The 20,349-nt window shown below is 51.5% G+C and overlaps 1 protein-coding gene across 1 annotated transcript in view; it reads right to left on the reverse strand.

Moving 5' to 3' along the window:
* The window catches only part of LOC142186809 (attractin-like protein 1), a gene marked incomplete at its 5' end in the record, with an annotated part of 174,907 nt that overhangs the window by 36,302 nt on the left and 118,256 nt on the right, over nt 1-20,349 (reverse strand). The window contains 4 exons of the mRNA XM_075261373.1: nt 2,879-3,036; nt 12,821-12,899; nt 13,535-13,629; nt 18,947-18,999. Of these exons, the coding sequence (XP_075117474.1) occupies nt 2,879-3,036; nt 12,821-12,899; nt 13,535-13,629; nt 18,947-18,999 (385 nt within the window). The remainder of the gene's footprint in view (nt 1-2,878; nt 3,037-12,820; nt 12,900-13,534; nt 13,630-18,946; nt 19,000-20,349) is intronic.

Below are 20,349 nucleotides of genomic sequence, written 5' to 3' on the forward strand. Positions count from 1 at the left end.
CGTACAAGCCACGGGAGAAGAGACTGTGCCAGCACTGTGACCAGGGGGCCCTAGAAGACCAGACCCACTTCCTGCTACACTGCACCAAATACTCAGCTGTGAGGGCCGTCTACTACCAAAGACTCTCTGCCCACATCCCAGACTGGGAGACGAGGAAACTCTACATCCTACTGGGAGAAGAAGAGGCCACTGTGGAGATCGCTGCCCAATACGTGTCCAGCTGTCACCAAACCAGAGGAAGATGAGACTCCACGGACTGTTATATTTATCCCAATACACCCGCCCCACCCCCACCCCCACCCCACCCCACCTCCCCATATAGCAGTCACCAACGAAGAGGAAGATGAGACTCCACGGACTGTTATATTTATCCCAATACACCCGCCCTACCCCACCCCACCCCACCTCCCCATATAGCAGTCACCAACGAAGAGGAAGATGAGACTCCACGGACTGTTATATTTATCCCAATACACCCGCCCTACCCCCACCCCACCTCCCCATATAGTGGTCACCAACGAAGAGGAAGATGAGACTCCACGGACTGTTATATTTATCCCAATACACCCGCCCCACCCCCACCTCCCCATATAGCGGTCACCAACGAAGAGGAAGATGAGACTCCATGGACTGTTATACCCCAAACCAACCGCCCCACCCCCCCATATAGCGGTCACCAAACCAGAGGAAGATGAGACTCCACAGACTGTTATACCCCAAACCACCCCCCCACCCCATACTCTCCTCCTCGACTCCAACTCCCCCCCCCCCACACACACACTTTACTAACTTTGGCAATGCCAAATATCTATTCGGACGTGCCAATAAAGTCTATTTGATTTGATCACTGCCCCCTCCATCACCCCATAGCTCATTACACCCCCATAAGGACCCCCTGAGAGACCACTACACCCCCAGATCACATCACACAGGCAGCATTGTTACCCCATCCTTTGCTCATCCTGAGCTTCCTAGTTCATAAGTAGTATGCTAAACATAGTGAAGACTGACACCAGTAGAGAGATTTCTAGATCATTCAGGGTGTGAAGAAAGCTGAGTGACGACTGCTGTGGCATTTCTTAGGTGTTTTTAGGAAAGCTGAGTGACCATTCTGGACTCCTTAAAGGCAATCAGCCTAGAGATGCAATGACATGGCAGCGTGCACCAAGTAGAACAAGACAGGTTTACCATTCAGGGTTCTAGGAAAGCTGTGTGACATCTCAAGAGGAGCTAGAAGAGCTTTAGATCTTGCCCTTCCTTACTACAGTATAGATATGGCTGCATGAAAAGCTGGGTGAGGTCTCCAGGGCAGCCATATTGGTGGTCACCCAGCTTTTCTAGGAACAGATATATTATTATTTCTAGGAGTAAACGTTCCGCCTGGATAATTCAGACGCTCGTTGACTTCCCTCCATAAATCCGTCGTTCTCTTTCGCCGCCGTGATTAGAATTTTGTGACTTTCTGCCGGAGTCATTTATTATCCGAGGACGAGAATTAAAAAACAGAAAAAGCCCCTTAATAAGTCGCGTCTTTGGTGATTTCTACGCCGGTCGCTCTGGAAGGAGCAGTAATTTATGGCAGAGTATAAAGGAAGAGCGATGGCGGCCATCCCTCATTCCCCGGTAATTGAGACGTGGAAGCCATCCGCCGCGGTTTTGCATATGGTGAATACTGATGTGTGGCTGTGAATTGTGATGTCCGGGCAGAGGGGCGCGAGTGACGCTCATTCCAGGAACACATTGGGTTTTATGGGCTCAGGCCGCACATTATTACCAGTATTTACAGCGGAGGCGATGGGGGAGGGGTGACGGGAGCGGTGCCAGGGGGCAGAGAGAAGATGGCGCTGATCCAGGGACGTCAGTTCTTATAAAATCTGCTGATTCTAAACCAGAAAATGAAATTTCTACAAATACTGGGAAACAGAAGAGAGGACGAGTCTCCGGTCAGAGCAGCAGTGGCGGCCTGTGAGCATGTGACCCTCATATACATAGTACCAAAAACTGATGGTAAAGGTGGGCGACTATAGATCATCACCATGGGGAGAGGGTCATACAGCCCTACAGGAATATGGGAAAGCTGAGTGACAACAGCCATAATGGACAACAGAGAATTGACTTCTCCAATATGGCTGCCATTAGCATTCCCACAGTAATGGTGGCCATATTTGCTGTCACCCAGCTTTGCCAGACCTTCTATCCAGTATTAGGAGGTATCATGAGCTGTTGCCCCTGTTTAGGACCCCTGGGCTCAGCTTAATGATGCTGCGCTTTCCGCTCGGTTGCAGTTTACATTGCGCTGTCAGGATCGGGCAGATTCTGGTTTACTTTGACGTGGAGGAGTTAAAGCAAAAGAGAATAAAATCAGCAAAGCAGAACTGGCGGCGAGGACGGGAGCCAGGAATCGCTAAGGTCTCCGGGGCCCAGATGGTGCTGTAAGATGATGAACAAGTCACCGAGGAGCCCAAGACGCACTGGTTAGTGCTGGCGCTGATCCAATTCCTCCTGATTGATGTCCTCAGAGGAGGACAAGAAGCTACAGGAACACAAAGGAAGCAAAACACAGCGATGCAGGCGCCAAGAGACATAAAGTGAAGCGAGAGCCCCCAATGTAACGTGGACATGTTCTGCTCACACGGCTGATCAGCTTGTTACAATGGATCTGTGTTCTCTGGGTAGATACTGACAAAGCTGATACATTGCAGCAAGCTCTCTATTCACTGACAGTAAGCAGAGGTCTTATATATAGTGATACAGTGTATTAGAAAGGGCAGACCTGTATATGATTTACATGGGACTGCAGAAGGAGGCGGCTTAGTCTTCATCATGTGCTCAGGGCTCAGTCACTGTAGTGACCCCCACTTTCCTACTGGGCACTGACCTGGATCTTGATTGGCCAGGAGAAGTTGCTGACGTAGACGTAGAAGGTGATGTTCGGGTTACTCCTGAAATTAAACTTCTCGCAGGAGAAACTGTCCCGATACTCCTTGATTTGAGACTTGGCCACCAGAGGAACCTCTTCTCCAGAGATGGTGCCGGCTGCAAGAAAACACAAGACACATTAGAATGAGCGGTAAAGCTTGCTACATATATCCTGTATATAAAGAGAACCTAGAACTGAGCTACCGCTCCCAGGATGTATCTCTAATAGTGGTCATAGACCAGCAAATATCATATCTACATATACAGCCCCGCCCCCGCAGAGCCTACTACTGAGCTACCGCTCCCAGGATGTATCTCTAATAGTGGTCATAGACAAGCAAATATCATATCTACATATACAGCCCCGCCCCCGCAGAGCCTACTACTGAGCTACCGCTCCCAGGATGTATCTCTAATAGTGGTCATAGACAAGCAAATATCATATCTACATATACAGCCCCGCCCCCGCAGAGCCTACTACTGAGCTACCGCTCCCAGGATGTATCTCTAATAGTGGTCATAGACAAGCAAATATCATATCTACATATACAGCCCCACCCCCGCAGAGCCTACTACTGAGCGTCAGATCCCATGAGGTCATGTATCTCTAATAGTGGTCATAGACAAGCAAATATCATATCTACATATACAGCCCCGCCCCCGCAGATCCTACTACTGAGCGTCAGATCCCATGAGGTCATGTATCTCTAATAGTGGTCATAGACAAGCAAATATCATATCTACATATACAGCCCCGCCCCCGCAGATCCTACTACTGAGCGTCAGATCCCATGAGGTCATGTATCTCTAATAGTGGTCATAGACAAGCAAATATCATATCTATATATATAGCCCCGCCCCTGCAGATCCTACTACTGAGCGTCAGATCCCGGGATCTCACTCTTGTCTATTGGCGGCCATACTGGTGACCAGGGCAGATGAATGGTGAGCTCACAGCCTGTAGAGATGCAGCCAGATCACTAAATATCATATGTCTATGTATAACCCCGCCCCTGCGGAGCTGTGGACGGAGTGTAGTATAAGTAATGGCGGTGCAGGGATTGTATCTCATCAGGATTTCCTCTGTAATAAATCCACCATGCTTGGCGATGAGCAGTTTATATTTTCCTCTAGAAGGTCACGGTGGGCGGTGCAATTCTGTAATCAACAGCGTCCTGCGATGGTACGTGAGAAGCGGGCGACACCTGACAGCAATCACAAAGGGTCAGCAGAATCTGAACACAGACCTAATTACAGCAATCGCTTTCAGGTTTGTGACTGGAGATCAGCGGCGTCGGCGCCGGCAGGATGGATGAGCAGAGGCGGGAACGCTCTACTATGTGATTGTCATTCACAGAAGTGAAAAAAGTCACACAAAAGCTTGCGGCAATAATGAGAAGTTCTGCAACTTTCTTGGAGTCTTTTCTTCAATTCTTCAATAATTTTTGTGAACTTTCATAATATACTGAAAACATATCCTGACCTAAAACTTCTCACAGCTGGGTCTTCGTTACAATTGTATCCAGTCTAGACAACACATTAGCAGCACAGAACTTTTTTCTTCAACTCCTCGCCTGTTCCGATAGGTTGTTACAATGTATCAGCGCAGTCTGTTTAGCTCACAGGGGATTGTCTAGACTGGATACATTGTAACAACTCCTTAAAGGGGTTGTCCCAGTATAGGCCTCTAAATCCTCTAAAACAGGATAGGGGATAAGTGTCACATCACTGGGGGTCCGACCGTTGGAGCCCCCCAGTAATTTGGAGGACAGGGACTAAGATTCACCCCAAAAGCTTCCCTGAAGTGTCCATGCACCTGCATGGCTGGTGCTCCGATCAATATTTGGGGCTGCTGAGGCCTCCGTTCTCCTGATTCCTGGGGGACCCAACAGTCGGACCCCCCCTTCCCCACAATCTCTGTAATAGCACATCCCCTTTAAGTGTAATTTGTTTATGTTGTGTGAACTGAGCCTAAAAGTCAGAAGTCCAGGCTCAGGACAGGTTTTCAGGATGAACCGTTCACTAGGAGCAAGCAGAGATCGTGATAACAGTGAGGAGCTGAAACTAAGAATACTGTATATCCACATACTGTATACCTGCACGTGTTATACTCTAGTCACATCTAGGGCTGCATTCACTCCTATTCCATTGTCCTTACTATGTATTCTGTATTCCAGGGCAACCAGAAGGCAATTCTACATGTGAGATTGCAGTTTTGTATGTAACTGGAGTACAAGAAGCAGGATTGTAGCTCTGGAAGTGACTAGAGCAAAGGAAGCCATGACTGTAACATGTAGGCTGCGCAGCGTTACTCGTGACATTCCACCTTAACACGGGCCCAGTCTCCGCTGCGTCTTTCCACCTTAATTCCCAATCTATTGCGCTGATCAAACACGAGCGCCGGGCTCTTAAATGTCGATCGTAAATGTCACCCTGGATTTTTATGTATGGGCTTCGTGGGCTGTGGAGTCGTCCTCCCCCGTGCGCTGATTCACTCCGCCCGGCTTTATCAATCCATGAATTTTTATTGACACAATGTGTAAATTTCAGCGCGGTCTGCGCAGGAGAAGGTGCGAAACGCGGCGTTTACAGTGAAATTTATCCCCTAATTGACTCAGCCGTAAGTTTCTGGAGACACGGGGGAATCTTACAGAGCGCGGCACCTGCTCCGCACAGTAAATATCCAGAACTTTCTAATAGATTTCAGACTCTAATAGAATGCTTTGCTTTATTTCAAGACCTCTGCTTGCTGTCAGTGCCCGGAAGCCTCTGGATTTACACCCAGAAAACGTGTCCAAGCCTAGTCCTGCTCACACAGCATCAGTGTTACATTGTGTATGTACAGACAAGCCTGTGAGCGACACGCTGCAGCAGCACAAATATCTTTGCTGTGCCGATACGATCCTCAGGACTGAGGCTGCAGCACCAGGAAGGTAAAGTTTTGGAGTTCAGGAAATCCCAGGGTGGAGCGGCCTGTTACTGATATGCAAAAGAGATAAAAAATAAAATATTCAGCACATTTGGATCTATTCAGTAGGAGCGCCCCCCGCAGGGATCCCTGCGCTTATTAGTTGAAAGCACTTGGGGGCGCTAATCATCAGGATTGGCCCCAGGCCTCTCTCTTTCAATGCCAACCAATAACAACCCAAATGTGCTGGATGGGAGACAAAGCCAGAGACGCTGCAGGTCAGGGAATCTCGGGTAGGCTCCTCCCACATGTCACAGATTGGAGCTGAACCATTTCACCATTTGCAGATCGTAGTGACCCCGCGACCTGCTGAGGAGCGCAGTTTGTTACGTTGTATCAGTTTGGAGTCCTGGAACATTCAGCTGTGTGAGCAGGACTGGGGACGACAATTGCATCTCATTTACACTACATAACATTGGACATTTCCTTTAAGAATTTGTATACAAGTCACGTGATGATAACTGGATCTGCAGACGGCGTTCACATTCACGCTGTGTTACGACAATGGCATGACCGCGCTGTATGGCCATACGCGGCGAGCTGTGTAAATTAGATGACCTTTACATGACCCTGTCAGTTTTAGGGGCCGACACGTCCAGGTCTCTGCTCCTCCATGTCAGTCACTTCCTGTGTTACTCTCATTAGAACTTTTGCGCGCTCACTCAGTTCAGTCCGCTCCTTCTCAGATTCCATCTGTTCCCAGATGAGACGTCGCTTTATCTCTAAAAATTCAACTTTTCTCCAAGTTCATTAATATATGTAAATATAATTGTCGTAGCCGGCGCCTGCAGGACGGGACACAATGGAAGTGCTGGGAGCGTCGCACGCAGATCCTCCGTCTTCTCATTCACGTTATTTCCCACCGGCTCCACGTCCTCCACCAACGTCTCTTTCAGAAGTCATCGATGCCGAAAGGAAAAACTTTCCAGATAAAGAGTCTGGATCCCTGGAGAGGAGGGAAGCGGGGCCGGCACCCCAGAGCGAGCGCAGATAAAACCGCCCCTTTATCTGTGGCAGCAGGCGCGCCGCCATTGTCTGCTATCAATGTTAAGGTTAATAATTAGGCCGGGATGTGGGATCTTTGTCTCTCCGTCGCAGGAAGCTTTTATCTTAATTAAAATCGCCGCATTTCATAACACCAACATTTTATTTTTTATTTTTTGCATTTCAATATGACAAAACCGCGCAGTGCCGCCGCCAACGTGCAACTAATTGAAAGAGGAGGAAACGTAACATGTTAATGAAGCTTCATGACTGGAGGGTGATGTAAAGTCATCAATACAGGCAGGAAGGGGAGCGGGGCAAGCACAGGGGGAATGGGAGGAGGAGAAGGGGCAGAAGAGGGGTAGTGGGGTAAGAGGAGGGGAGTGAGGAGGAGGGGGCAGAAGAGGGGAGTGAGGAGGAGGAGGGGGCAGAGGAGGGGGCAGAGGAGGGGTAGTGGGGTAAGAGGAGGGGAGTGAGGAGGAGGAGGAGGGGGCAGAGGAGGGGTAGTGGGGTAAGAGGAGGGGAGTGAGGAGGAGAAGGGGCAGAAGAGGGGAGTGAGGAGGAGGAGGGGGCAGAGGAGGGGGCAGAGGAGGGGTAGTGGGGTAAGAGGAGGGGAGTGAGGAGGAGGAGGGGCAGAAGAGGGGGCAGAAGAGTGCTAGTGGGGTAAGAGGAGGGGAGTGAGGAGGAGGAGGGGGCAGAAGAGGGGTAGTGGGGTAAGAGGAGGGGAGTGAGGAGGAGGAGGGGGCAGAAGAGGGGTAGTGGGGTAAGAGGAGGGGAGTGAGGAAGAGGGGGCAGAAGAGGGGTAGTGGGGTAAGAGGAGGGGAGTGAGGAGGAGGAGGGGGCAGAAGAGGGGTAGTGGGGTAAGAGGAGGGGAGTGAGGAGGAGGAGGGGGCAGAAGAGGGGTAGTGGGGTAAGAGGAGGGGAGTGAGGAAGAGGGGGCAGAAGAGGGGAGTGAGGAGGAGGAGGGGGCAGAGGAGGGGTAGTGGGGTAAGAGGAGGGGAGTGAGGAGGAGGAGGGGGCAGAGGAGGGGTAGTGGGGTAAGAGGAGGGGAGTGAGGAGGAGAAGGGGCAGAAGAGGGGAGTGAGGAGGAGGAGGGGGCAGAGGAGGGGGCAGAGGAGGGGTAGTGGGGTAAGAGGAGGGGAGTGAGGAGGAGGAGGGGCAGAAGAGGGGGCAGAAGAGTGCTAGTGGGGTAAGAGGAGGGGAGTGAGGAGGAGGAGGGGGCAGAAGAGGGGTAGTGGGGTAAGAGGAGGGGAGTGAGGAGGAGGAGGGGGCAGAAGAGGGGTAGTGGGGTAAGAGGAGGGGAGTGAGGAAGAGGGGGCAGAAGAGGGGTAGTGGGGTAAGAGGAGGGGAGTGAGGAGGAGGAGGGGGCAGAAGAGGGGTAGTGGGGTAAGAGGAGGGGAGTGAGGAGGAGGAGGGGGCAGAAGAGGGGTAGTGGGGTAAGAGGAGGGGAGTGAGGAAGAGGGGGCAGAAGAGGGGAGTGAGGAGGAGGAGGGGGCAGAGGAGGGGTAGTGGGGTAAGAGGAGGGGAGTGAGGAGGAGGGGGCAGAAGAGGGGTAGTGGGGTAAGAGGAGGGGAGTGAGGAGGAGGAGGGGGCAGAAGAGGGGTAGTGGGGTAAGAGGAGGGGAGTGAGGAGGAGGGGGCAGAAGAGGGGAGTGAGGAGGAGGAGGGGGCAGAGGAGGGGGCAGAGGAGGGGTAGTGGGGTAAGAGGAGGGGAGTGAGGAGGAGGAGGGGGCAGAGGAGGGGTAGTGGGGTAAGAGGAGGGGAGTGAGGAGGAGGAGGGGGCAGAGGAGGGGTAGTGGGGTAAGAGGAGGGGAGTGAGGAGGAGGAGGGGGCAGAGGAGGGGTAGTGGGGTAAGAGGAGGGGAGTGAGGAGGAGGAGGGGGCAGAAGAGGGGTAGTGGGGTAAGAGGAGGGGAGTGAGGAGGAGGAGGGGGCAGAAGAGGGGTAGTGGGGTAAGAGGAGGGGAGTGAGGAGGAGGAGGGGGCAGAGGAGGGGTAGTGGGGTAAGAGGAGGGGAGTGAGGAGGAGGAGGGGGCAGAGGAGGGGTAGTGGGGTAAGAGGAGGGGAGTGAGGAGGAGGAGGGGGCAGAAAAGGGGTAGTGGGGTAAGAGGAGGGGAGTGAGGAGGAGGAGGGGGCAGAGGAGGGGTAGTGGGGTAAGAGGAGGGGAGTGAGGAGGAGGAGGGGCAGAAGAGGGGTAGTGGGGTAAGAGGAGGGGAGTGAGGAGGAGGAGGGGGCAGAAGAGGGGTAGTGGGGTAAGAGGAGGGGAGTGAGGAGGAGGAGGGGGCAGAAGAGGGGTAGTGGGGTAAGAGGAGGGGAGTGAGGAGGAGGAGGGGGCAGAAGAGGGGTAGTGGGGTAAGAGGAGGGGAGTGAGGAGGAGGAGGGGGCAGAAGAGGGGTAGTGGGGTAAGAGGAGGGGAGTGAGGAGGAGGGGGCAGAGGAGGGGACAGAGGAGGGGTAGTGGGGTAAGAGGAGGGGAGTGAGGAGGAGGAGGGGGCAGAAAAGGGGTAGTGGGGTAAGAGGAGGGGAGTGAGGAGGAGGAGGGGGCAGAGGAGGGGTAGTGGGGTAAGAGGAGGGGAGTGAGGAGGAGGAGGGGGCAGAAGAGGGGTAGTGGGGTAAGAGGAGGGGAGTGAGGAGGAGGAGGGGGCAGAAGAGGGGTAGTGGGGTAAGAGGAGGGGAGTGAGGAGGAGGAGGGGGCAGAAGAGGGGTAGTGGGGTAAGAGGAGGGGAGTGAGGAGGAGGAGGGGGCAGAAGAGGGGTAGTGGGGTAAGAGGAGGGGAGTGAGGAGGAGGAGGGGGCAGAAGAGGGGTAGTGGGGTAAGAGGAGGGGAGTGAGGAGGAGGGGGCAGAGGAGGGGGCAGAGGAGGGGTAGTGGGGTAAGAGGAGGGGAGTGAGGAGGAGGAGGGGGCAGAAAAGGGGTAGTGGGGTAAGAGGAGGGGAGTGAGGAGGAGGAGGGGGCAGAGGAGGGGTAGTGGGGTAAGAGGAGGGGAGTGAGGAGGAGGAGGGGGCAGAAGAGGGGTAGTGGGGTAAGAGGAGGGGAGTGAGGAGGAGGAGGGGGCAGAAGAGGGGTAGTGGGGTAAGAGGAGGGGAGTGAGGAGGAGGAGGGGGCAGAAGAGGGGTAGTGGGGTAAGAGGAGGGGAGTGAGGAGGAGGAGGGGGCAGAAGAGGGGTAGTGGGGTAAGAGGAGGGGAGTGAGGAGGAGGAGGGGGCAGAAGAGGGGTAGTGGGGTAAGAGGAGGGGAGTGAGGAGGAGGGGGCAGAGGAGGGGACAGAGGAGGGGTAGTGGGGTAAGAGGAGGGGAGTGAGGAGGAGGGGGCAGAAGAGGGGAGTGAGGAGGAGGAGGGGGCAGAGGAGGGGGCAGAGGAGGGGTAGTGGGGTAAGAGGAGGGGAGTGAGGAGGAGGAGGAGGGGGCAGAGGAGGGGTAGTGGGGTAAGAGGAGGGGAGTGAGGAGGAGAAGGGGCAGAAGAGGGGGCAGAAGAGTGGTAGTGGGGTAAGAGGAGGGGAGTGAGGAGGAGGAGGGGGCAGAAGAGGGGTAGTGGGGTAAGAGGAGGGGAGTGAGGAGGAGGAGGGGCAGAAGAGGGGGCAGAAGAGTGGTAGTGGGGTAAGAGGAGGGGAGTGAGGAGGAGGAGGGGGCAGAAGAGGGGTAGTGGGGTAAGAGGAGGGGAGTGAGGAGGAGGAGGGGGCAGAAGAGGGGTAGTGGGGTAAGAGGAGGGGAGTGAGGAAGAGGGGGCAGAAGAGGGGTAGTGGGGTAAGAGGAGGGGAGTGAGGAGGAGGAGGGGGCAGAAGAGGGGTAGTGGGGTAAGAGGAGGGGAGTGAGGAGGAGGAGGGGGCAGAAGAGGGGTAGTGGGGTAAGAGGAGGGGAGTGAGGAAGAGGGGGCAGAAGAGGGGAGTGAGGAGGAGGAGGGGGCAGAGGAGGGGGCAGAGGAGGGGTAGTGGGGTAAGAGGAGGGGAGTGAGGAGGAGGGGGCAGAAGAGGGGAGTGAGGAGGAGGAGGGGGCAGAAGAGGGGAGTGAGGAGGAGGAGGGGGCAGAGGAGGGGGCAGAGGAGGGGTAGTGGGGTAAGAGGAGGGGAGTGAGGAGGAGGAGGGGGCAGAGGAGGGGTAGTGGGGTAAGAGGAGGGGAGTGAGGAGGAGGAGGGGGCAGAGGAGGGGTAGTGGGGTAAGAGGAGGGGAGTGAGGAGGAGGAGGGGGCAGAAGAGGGGTAGTGGGGTAAGAGGAGGGGAGTGAGGAGGAGGAGGGGGCAGAAGAGGGGTAGTGGGGTAAGAGGAGGGGAGTGAGGAGGAGGAGGGGGCAGAGGAGGGGTAGTGGGGTAAGAGGAGGGGAGTGAGGAGGAGGAGGGGGCAGAAAAGGGGTAGTGGGGTAAGAGGAGGGGAGTGAGGAGGAGGAGGGGGCAGAGGAGGGGTAGTGGGGTAAGAGGAGGGGAGTGAGGAGGAGGAGGGGGCAGAAGAGGGGTAGTGGGGTAAGAGGAGGGGAGTGAGGAGGAGGAGGGGGCAGAAGAGGGGTAGTGGGGTAAGAGGAGGGGAGTGAGGAGGAGGAGGGGGCAGAAGAGGGGTAGTGGGGTAAGAGGAGGGGAGTGAGGAGGAGGAGGGGCAGAAGAGGGGTAGTGGGGTAAGAGGAGGGGAGTGAGGAGGAGAAGGGGCAGAAGAGGGGTAGTGGGGTAAGAGGAGGGGAGTGAGGAGGAGAAGGGCAGAAGAGGGGTAGCGGGGTAAGAGGAGGGGAGTGAGGAGGAGGGGGTAGAAGAGGGGTAGTGGGGTAAGAGGAGGGGAGTGAGGAGGAGGAGGGGGCAGAAGAGGGGTAGTGGGGTAAGAGGAGGGGAGTGAGGAGGAGGAGGGGGCAGAAGAGGGGTAGTGGGGTAAGAGGAGGGGAGTGAGGAGGAGGGGGCAGAAGAGGGGTAGTGGGGTAAGAGGAGGGGAGTGAGGAGGAGGAGGGGGCAGAGATGGGGTAGTGGGGTAAGAGGAGGGGAGTGAGGAGGAGGAGGGGCAGAAGAGGGGTAGTGGGGTAAGAGGAGGGGAGTGAGGAGGAGGAGGGGGCAGAAGAGGGGTAGTTGGGTAAGAGGAGGGGAGTGAGGAGGAGGAGGGGTAGTGGGGTAAGAGGAGGGGAGTGAGGAGGAGGAGGGGGCAGAAGAGGGGTAGTGGGGTAAGAGGAGGGGAGTGAGGAGGAGGAGGGGGCAGAGGAGGGGTAGTGGGGTAAGAGGAGGGGAGTGAGGAGGAGGAGGGGGCAGAAGAGGGGTAGTGGGGTAAGAGGAGGGGAGTGAGGAGGAGAAGGGGCAGAAGAGGGGTAGTGGGGTAAGAGGAGGGGAGTGAGGAGGAGGAGGGGGCAGAAGAGGGGTAGTGGGGTAAGAGGAGGGGAGTGAGGAGGAGAAGGGGCAGAAGAGGGGTAGTGGGGTAAGAGGAGGGGAGTGAGGAGGAGGAGGGGGCAGAAGAGGGGTAGTGGGGTAAGAGGAGGGGAGTGAGGAGGAGGAGGGGGCAGAAGAGGGGTAGTGGGGTAAAAGGAGGGGAGTGAGGAGGAGAAGGGGCAGAAGAGGGGTAGTGGGGTAAGAGGAGGGGAGTGAGGAGGAGGAGGGGGCAGAAGAGGGGTAGTGGGGTAAGAGGAGGGGAGTGAGGAGGAGGAGGGGGCAGAAGAGGGGTAGTGGGGTAAGGAGAGGAGAGGGGGGAGGAAGAGGGGACAGAGGGGGAAGATGAAGGGGGCAGAAAAGAAGTGGGGGTAAAGCAGAGTGTTGGGAAAGAGCATGAAGCAGTGGCAAGAGGAGAGAAGTGAGGGAGGAAGAGGAAAAGAACTAAAGAAGAAGAAGAAAGAAGACTGAAGTAAAGAAATAGGAGAAAAGAGAGGAAAAACCGGAACAAAGAGGGAAGTGAAGAAAAAAGCAGGGAAAGGAAAGGAACAGGAAGAAATACGGAAAGAAGGGAAGGCTAGGATGGAAAAGGAAGGAGGGAGGATGTTCCTGACCCCGAGAAGACATCTTACCTGTAGATCCAATAGACCAGGTGATGTTAAGGTTGAAATTGTTGGACGCATTAATAGAAATGTCCAAATTCTTATTTGACTGTAAAAAAAAAAAAAAAAAAAAAAAAGCAAAAGAGTAAAGATTATAACCAGCAAGCTCTGGGCGGCTGTCTCTGCAGCTTACTGACACTGAGCGCCGCTACAGGACAGAACTAGTCGTGTCAGAATTACAAGGCTGCAGCACAGAGCTGAAATCTCCCAGCACCCCCTGCTTCTTAGTGTCTGTGCAGGCAGAGTTCTGGATATTGGCATTCGTCTACAGCCTCTGATGTCAGGAAATCTTCCCCCCCCCCCCCCTCCCCATAGCCATAGCATTAAAGGGGTGTCTGTTCCCAAAAGCAACAAATGGAAGTGTAAGCGCAGCTGTAGAGTAAGTAACACTGCAGTCACCCAGCACAGGTATACAGTGACATCACAGGCGGCTATGGGGGGGAATGGAGACCACACACAATGTCACCCAACTTCTCCAAAAACAAACCAAACTTATACAAATAGTTTGAGTAATGAGATAATCTGCATTTACTGCGGGGTCACTGCCGTCCTGTCATCAGTCAGATCCGGCCGTGACCATCTGCGGGTGACTAATTATCGCTAGTGATAACAGGCACAGATGTATCGCAGGAGAAGACGGACGACTACCGAAGAAGACAAGATGTGACCGTGGAGGCGGCTCACCTGCTCAGGGTTGGCGATGAAGTTGATGGCCGTGTGGTGACGATCATCGTCCTGGATAAGGCTGAAGGTGAACTGATAGTCAATAAGGAGGCTGTCTACAGAGAAAACACAGGACACGCGTGACACATACATGACAATGACTGTAGGACAGGGGAATACAATCTATTACTATCTGTTATCAGCCATGTCAGGAGAGGCCGACTGTAGGACAGGGGAATACAATCTATTACTATCTGTTATCAGCCATGTCAGGAGAGGAGAGGCCGACTGTAGGACAGGAGAATACAATCTATTACTATCTGTTATCAGCCATGTCAGGAGAGGAGAGGCCGACTGTAGGACAGGAGAATACAATCTATTACTATCTGTTATCAGCCATGTCAGGAGGGGAGAGGCAGACTGTAGGACAGGGGAATACAATCTATTACTATCTGTTATCAGCCATGTCAGGAGAGGAGAGGCCGATTGTAGGACAGGGGAATAAAATCTATTACTATCTGTTATCAGCCATGTCAGGGGAGGAGAGGCCGACTGTAGGACAGGAGAATACAATCTATTATTATCTGTTATCAGCCATGTCAGGAGAGGAGAGGCCGACTGTAGGACAGGAGAATACAATCTATTACTATCTGTTATCAGCCATGTCAGGAGAGGAGAGGCCGACTGTAGGACAGGGGAATACAATCTATTACTATCTGTTATCAGCCATGTCAGGAGAGGAGAGGCCGACTGTAGGACAGGGGAATACAATCTATTACTATCTGTTATCAGCCATGTCAGGAGAGGCCGACTGTAGGACAGGAGAATACAATCTATTACTATCTGTTATCAGCCATGTCAGGAGAGGAGAGGCCGACTGTAGGACAGGGGAATACAATCTATTACTATCTGTTATCAGCCATGTCAGGAGAGGCCGACTGTAGGACAGGAGAATACAATCTATTACTATCTGTTATCAGCCATGTCAGGAGAGGACAGGCCAAGTGTAGGACAGGGGAATACAATCTATTACTATCTGTTATCAGCCATGTCAGGAGGGGAGAGGCCGACTGTAGGACAGGAGAATACAATCTATTACTATCTGTTATCAGCCATGTCAGGAGAGGACAGGCCAAGTGTAGGACAGGGGAATACAATCTATTACTATCTGTTATCAGCCATGTCAGGAGGGGAGAGGCCGACTGTAGGACAGGAGAATACAATCTATTACTATCTGTTATCAGCCATGTCAGGAGGGGAGAGGCCGACTGTAGGACAGGAGAATACAATCTATTACTATCTGTTATCAGCCATGTCAGGAGAGGAGAGGCCGACTGTAGGACAGGGGAATACAATCTATTACTATCTGTTATCAGCCATGTCATACTAGGGAGAGGCCGACTGTAGGACAGGGGAATACAATCTATTACTATCTGTTATCAGCCATGTCAGGAGGGGAGAGGCCGACTGTAGGACAGGAGAATACAATCTATTACTATCTGTTATCAGCCATGTCAGGAGAGGAGAGGCCGACTGTAGGACAGGAGAATACAATCTATTACTATCTGTTATCAGCCATGTCAGGAGAGGAGAGGCCGACTGTAGGACAGGGGAATACAATCTATTACTATCTGTTATCAGCCATGTCAGGAGGGGAGAGGCCGACTGTAGGACAGGAGAATACAATCTATTACTATCTGTTATCAGCCATGTCAGGAGAGGAGAGGCCGACTGTAGGACAGGGGAATACAATCTATTACTATCTGTTATCAGCCATGTCAGGAGAGGAGAGGCCGACTGTAGGACAGGAGAATACAATCTATTACTATCTGTTATCAGCCATGTCAGGAGAGGAGAGGCCGACTGTAGGACAGGAGAATACAATCTATTACTATCTGTTATCAGCCATGTCAGGAGAGGAGAGGCCGACTGTAGGACAGGGGAATACAATCTATTACTATCTGTTATCAGCCATGTCAGGAGAGGCCGACTGTAGGACAGGAGAATACAATCTATTACTATCTGTTATCAGCCATGTCAGGAGAGGAGAGGCCGACTGTAGGACAGGGGAATACAATCTATTACTATCTGTTATCAGCCATGTCAGGAGAGGCTGACTGTAGGACAGGAGAATACAATCTATTACTATCTGTTATCAGCCATGTCAGGAGAGGAGAGGCCGACTGTAGGACAGGGGAATACAATCTATTACTATCTGTTATCAGCCATGTCAGGAGAGGAGAGGCCGACTGTAGGACAGGAGAATACAATCTATTACTATCTGTTATCAGCCATGTCAGGGGAGGAGAGGCCGACTGTAGGACAGGAGAATACAATCTATTACTATCTGTTATCAGCCAGGTCAGGAGAGGAGAGGCCGACTGTAGGACAGGAGAATACAATCTATTACTATCTGTTATCAGCCATGTCAGGAGAGGAGAGGCCGACTGTAGGACAGGAGAATACAATCTATTACTATCTGTTATCAGCCATGTCAGGGGAGGAGAGGCCGACTGTAGGACAGGAGAATACAATCTATTATTATCTGTTATCAGCCATGTCAGGAGAGGAGAGGCCGACTGTAGGACAGGGGAATACAATCTATTACTATCTGTTATCAGCCATGTCAGGAGAGGCTGACTGTAGGACAGGAGAATACAATCTATTACTATCTGTTATCAGCCATGTCAGGAGAGGAGAGGCCGACTGTAGGACAGGAGAATACAATCTATTACTATCTGTTATCAGCCAGGTCAGGAGAGGAGAGGCCGACTGTAGGACAGGGGAATACAATCTATTACTATCTGTTATCAGCCATGTCAGGAGAGGCTGACTGTAGGACAGGAGAATACAATCTATTACTATCTGTTATCAGCACTTCCAGGGGTAGGCTGTGTGAATGATATCATCCGTCCCTCTTATAACTCTTCAGTTCTGATATAATCTGCTGATATTCAGACGCCTGGCCCTCTATGCTGTTCTGCGCTCGCTCCGGCGGCAGCGGTCTGATATGTTCTGTATTTGCTCTCACAGTCGGTTTCTTGTCTCTTATCACAAAGGCAACTTATTCTTTATAATGTCACTGTCCTCACATGGCGGGGATGTGGCGGCGGGAGGTTTGCTGCCTGTCACTCATTACTGTGTTGAGTGGGATAATCCGCTGCCCTCACATTCCACACAGCACATCTGGCTTGTGTCACATCGGGCACCATTAGCCTGACACATCCCATCCTTCTCCTCATAGAGGGACACGCAACATTTACGAGGAGTCAGCAGAGGATGGACGCCATGTACAGCACTACATTTTAACCTGTAACAGCCAAAGCTGCAATCACTATTCTGCTCCTGCTCTTATACTCTAGTCACAGACACAACTGCACATACGATTTTAATCTTTCATCAGTCTTTGGCTGCAGTAACATCTAGAGCTACATGTGTTATTTTGCTGTTACATCATGTCCTATGCTCCACTGCATTCACTATTCATACTGTATACTATGACTCCAGTAATAACCAGAGCTGCATTTACTGTTCTGTTGTCTTATGCTCCAGTCACATTCAGGACTGCATTGTAAATTTATATGGAACAATTTATTTATGACTATTGTAAAGCACATGAGGTTTATTGCTCTTCTGCTACATTGTATAGTTATTAATGCTCTTTGGTTACATTGTACAATCAATCCTCCTCTTGTTACATCGCTCCTCTATTACATTGTATCATTGTTATCACTATTACAGCTCCTGTTACATGGTATCGTTGTTATCGTTCCTCTGTTACATTGTATCATTATCACTATTACTGCTCCATGTGACACTGTATCGTTACTACAGCTCCTCTTATAATGTATCATTGTTGTCCTTCCTCTGTTACATTGTATCATTATCACTATTACTGCTCCTTGTGACACTGTATCGTTACTACAGCTCCTCTTACAATGTATCATTGTTGTCCTTCCTCTGTTACATTGTATCATTATCACTATTACTGCTCCATGTGACACTGTATCGTTACTACAGCTCCTCTTATAATGTATCATTGTTGTCCTTCCTCTGTTACATTATATCATTATCACTATTACTGCTCCTGTTACATTGTATCGTTACTACAGCTCCTCTTACAATGTATCATTGTTGTCCTTCCTCTGTTACATTGTATCATTATCACTATTACTGCTCCATGTGACACTGTATCGTTACTACAGCTCCTCTTATAATGTATCATTGTTGTCCTTCCTGTTACATTGTATCATTATCACTATTACTGCTCCATGTGACACTGTATCGTTACTACAGCTCCTCTTATAATGTATCATTGTTGTCCTTCCTCTGTTACATTATATCATTATCACTATTACTGCTCCTGTTACATTGTATCGTTACTACAGCTCCTCTTACAATGTATCATTGTTGTCCTTCCTCTGTTACATTGTATCATTATCACTATTACTGCTCCATGTGACACTGTATCGTTACTACAGCTCCTCTTATAATGTATCATTGTTGTCCTTCCTGTTACATTGTATCATTATCACTATTACTGCTCCTGTTACATTGTATCGTTACTACAGCTCCTCTTACAATGTATCATTGTTGTCCTTCCTCTGTTACATTGTATCATTATCACTATTACTGCTCCATGTGACACTGTATCGTTACTACAGCTCCTCTTATAATGTATCATTGTTGTCCTTCCTGTTACATTGTATCATTATCACTATTACTGCTCCTGTTACATTGTATCGTTACTACAGCTCCTCTTATAATGTATCATTGTTGTCCTTCCTCTGTTACATTGTATCTTTCCTACTGCTCCTTATAGTACTATTGTATCTGGTGAGTGGCAGTGGGAAACACATTATCATGTGCCCGGTAACCAGCGCTCTGGTCTCTACAGCAGATAAAGAAGTGAGGAAGACTCTGGGAGGGCGTCAGGAGGCAGCAGAGCATCTCTAGAGGCTGCGGCGGATTATTAGATGGTGCAAGGATTCAGTATATTGCTTTGCTTTTGGCAACAGGATTTCATGCGCTGGTTCCAGCTAAACGACTGAAGAAGAAAAGTTCTGATCTTCTGAAACTTACAAGTTCTGTCCAGAAAGGACCAGACTGCCCCCTAGTGACCACAGTCAGGAAGTGAAACTACAAGATCTGCATTGTAAGAAGAAACGGCAAGTACAGGTGGAATCGTCTCTTATGACATATTTGGCTCTGGGAAAGCAGGGCGAGTTAGAGAGAAAAGAGACACGCAGCAAGGGTATCACCATATGACATTCAGGGCCTGTGGAAAGCTGGGTGACAGAGCCTGTGAGTATTAGGGGAGGGTAGTGAGGAGGTTCAGACCTGGGAACCCTCCTGACAGGAGCCACAGTCCTGGTAATAATGTAGACCCCCCTCCCCTCTGCTTGGTTTATACCACCATATGCTCATACTTACAGTAGCAGGTTCCTCGCAGCGGGTTCCCCAAGTAACGGTTTTCGGAATCACATCTGTAGAAGAAATCAAAGAGAAATCAGCACCGGGAGGCGCCTTCACTCCTGTACTAATACGGATCTGTTCTTTAGTATATGCTATTGTCCCCTGTTATCAGCCATTCCTATCGGAGGCAGTCTGCAATGGTTCTAGAAGTCGTCTTGTGACGTTATTGCCTCTTCCCCATAATCCAGATCCCGGCAGTGACAGTGACTGATCCAAACTCATTTATTAGGATAATTAACAAGCCACAGGCAATGAGTTTGTCACCGGTGACATGATGACAAGGGGGAGGAGTCATCAATCACCACCCCAACATCCCTGGTGACAGCGCCCCATCTATCACCTGTTGCCCCTACAGCTCCACCTCCCACTACTGCACAGTTCACACCATGTAGCCGAGCTGAAGCCGATACGTCGTACGTGCGGCCCATGTCTTGGATTGAACTCCATGTGGCGGCGATGTCACACGGCTATTTGGCCCCACCTGGTTCCTCAGTGATGTTTGAGAATTTAAGGTCTTTATAATTGGCTTTTCATAATTGCTCGGGAGAAGACGAAATATCAGCGTGGTCAGGACAGTGGCAGAGGAAGAAGACCGCGCACAATTCCTGCAACTTCCAGATAAAAGGAGCCTCGTAAATATCTGGTGTATCAATCTCCCCGATATACGACCTGCCCTTCACTCCGAGAAATACGGCAGCGCGGCGCGGCGGAGGTATAGTAACAGGAAGGCAAGAATTACGCGGGGCGGACAGCTGCTCGCGGGGAGATTAGATACCAGAGCCACCAGGACTGTCCGTACACTGGATATATGGAGCGATGCGCTCAGCCTGATCCGTTCCAAGGAAGGACTTAACCCTTTTCCAACCAGACATGTCGTCCTTCCTTATATAAAATAAAGTTTAACCAATTTCCACAACTTTATTTAATAGAGGTTAAGATCACTGCTTGCCAACAGAGGAGGAGGAGGAAATATCCCCATAACTTGTCCTGTCCTCAGCTGAGGGTTTGTTACAATTGTATCCAGTCTAGACAATGCTCTGTCAGCTAAATAGCCTGGATTCCAGACTGATACATTGTAGCAAACGGTCAGTGGCCTTAGGGCTAGTTCACGTGGGGATTCTGCGTGGGCACATTCCATCATGGCTGCCACATTGGGGTGCTGGTGCAGTGCACGGCATCCAGTCACGGCTTTCCGCTCCGGATTAGGCCTGAATGAAGTCCGGAGGATGTTGTCGTGAGGCGGACACCGCGGCTGAATCAGCCCCGTGTGAACTAGCCCTTAGGAGCCTGCATGACGAGGAGCTCTGGATGCAACGGGAGCATAAGATGACATAATAAAGGTTAATGTTACAAATGATCTC

The sequence above is a fragment of the Leptodactylus fuscus genome, unplaced genomic scaffold, assembly GCF_031893055.1.
Source record: "Leptodactylus fuscus isolate aLepFus1 unplaced genomic scaffold, aLepFus1.hap2 HAP2_SCAFFOLD_120, whole genome shotgun sequence".
Taxonomy (NCBI): Eukaryota; Metazoa; Chordata; class Amphibia; order Anura; family Leptodactylidae; genus Leptodactylus; species Leptodactylus fuscus.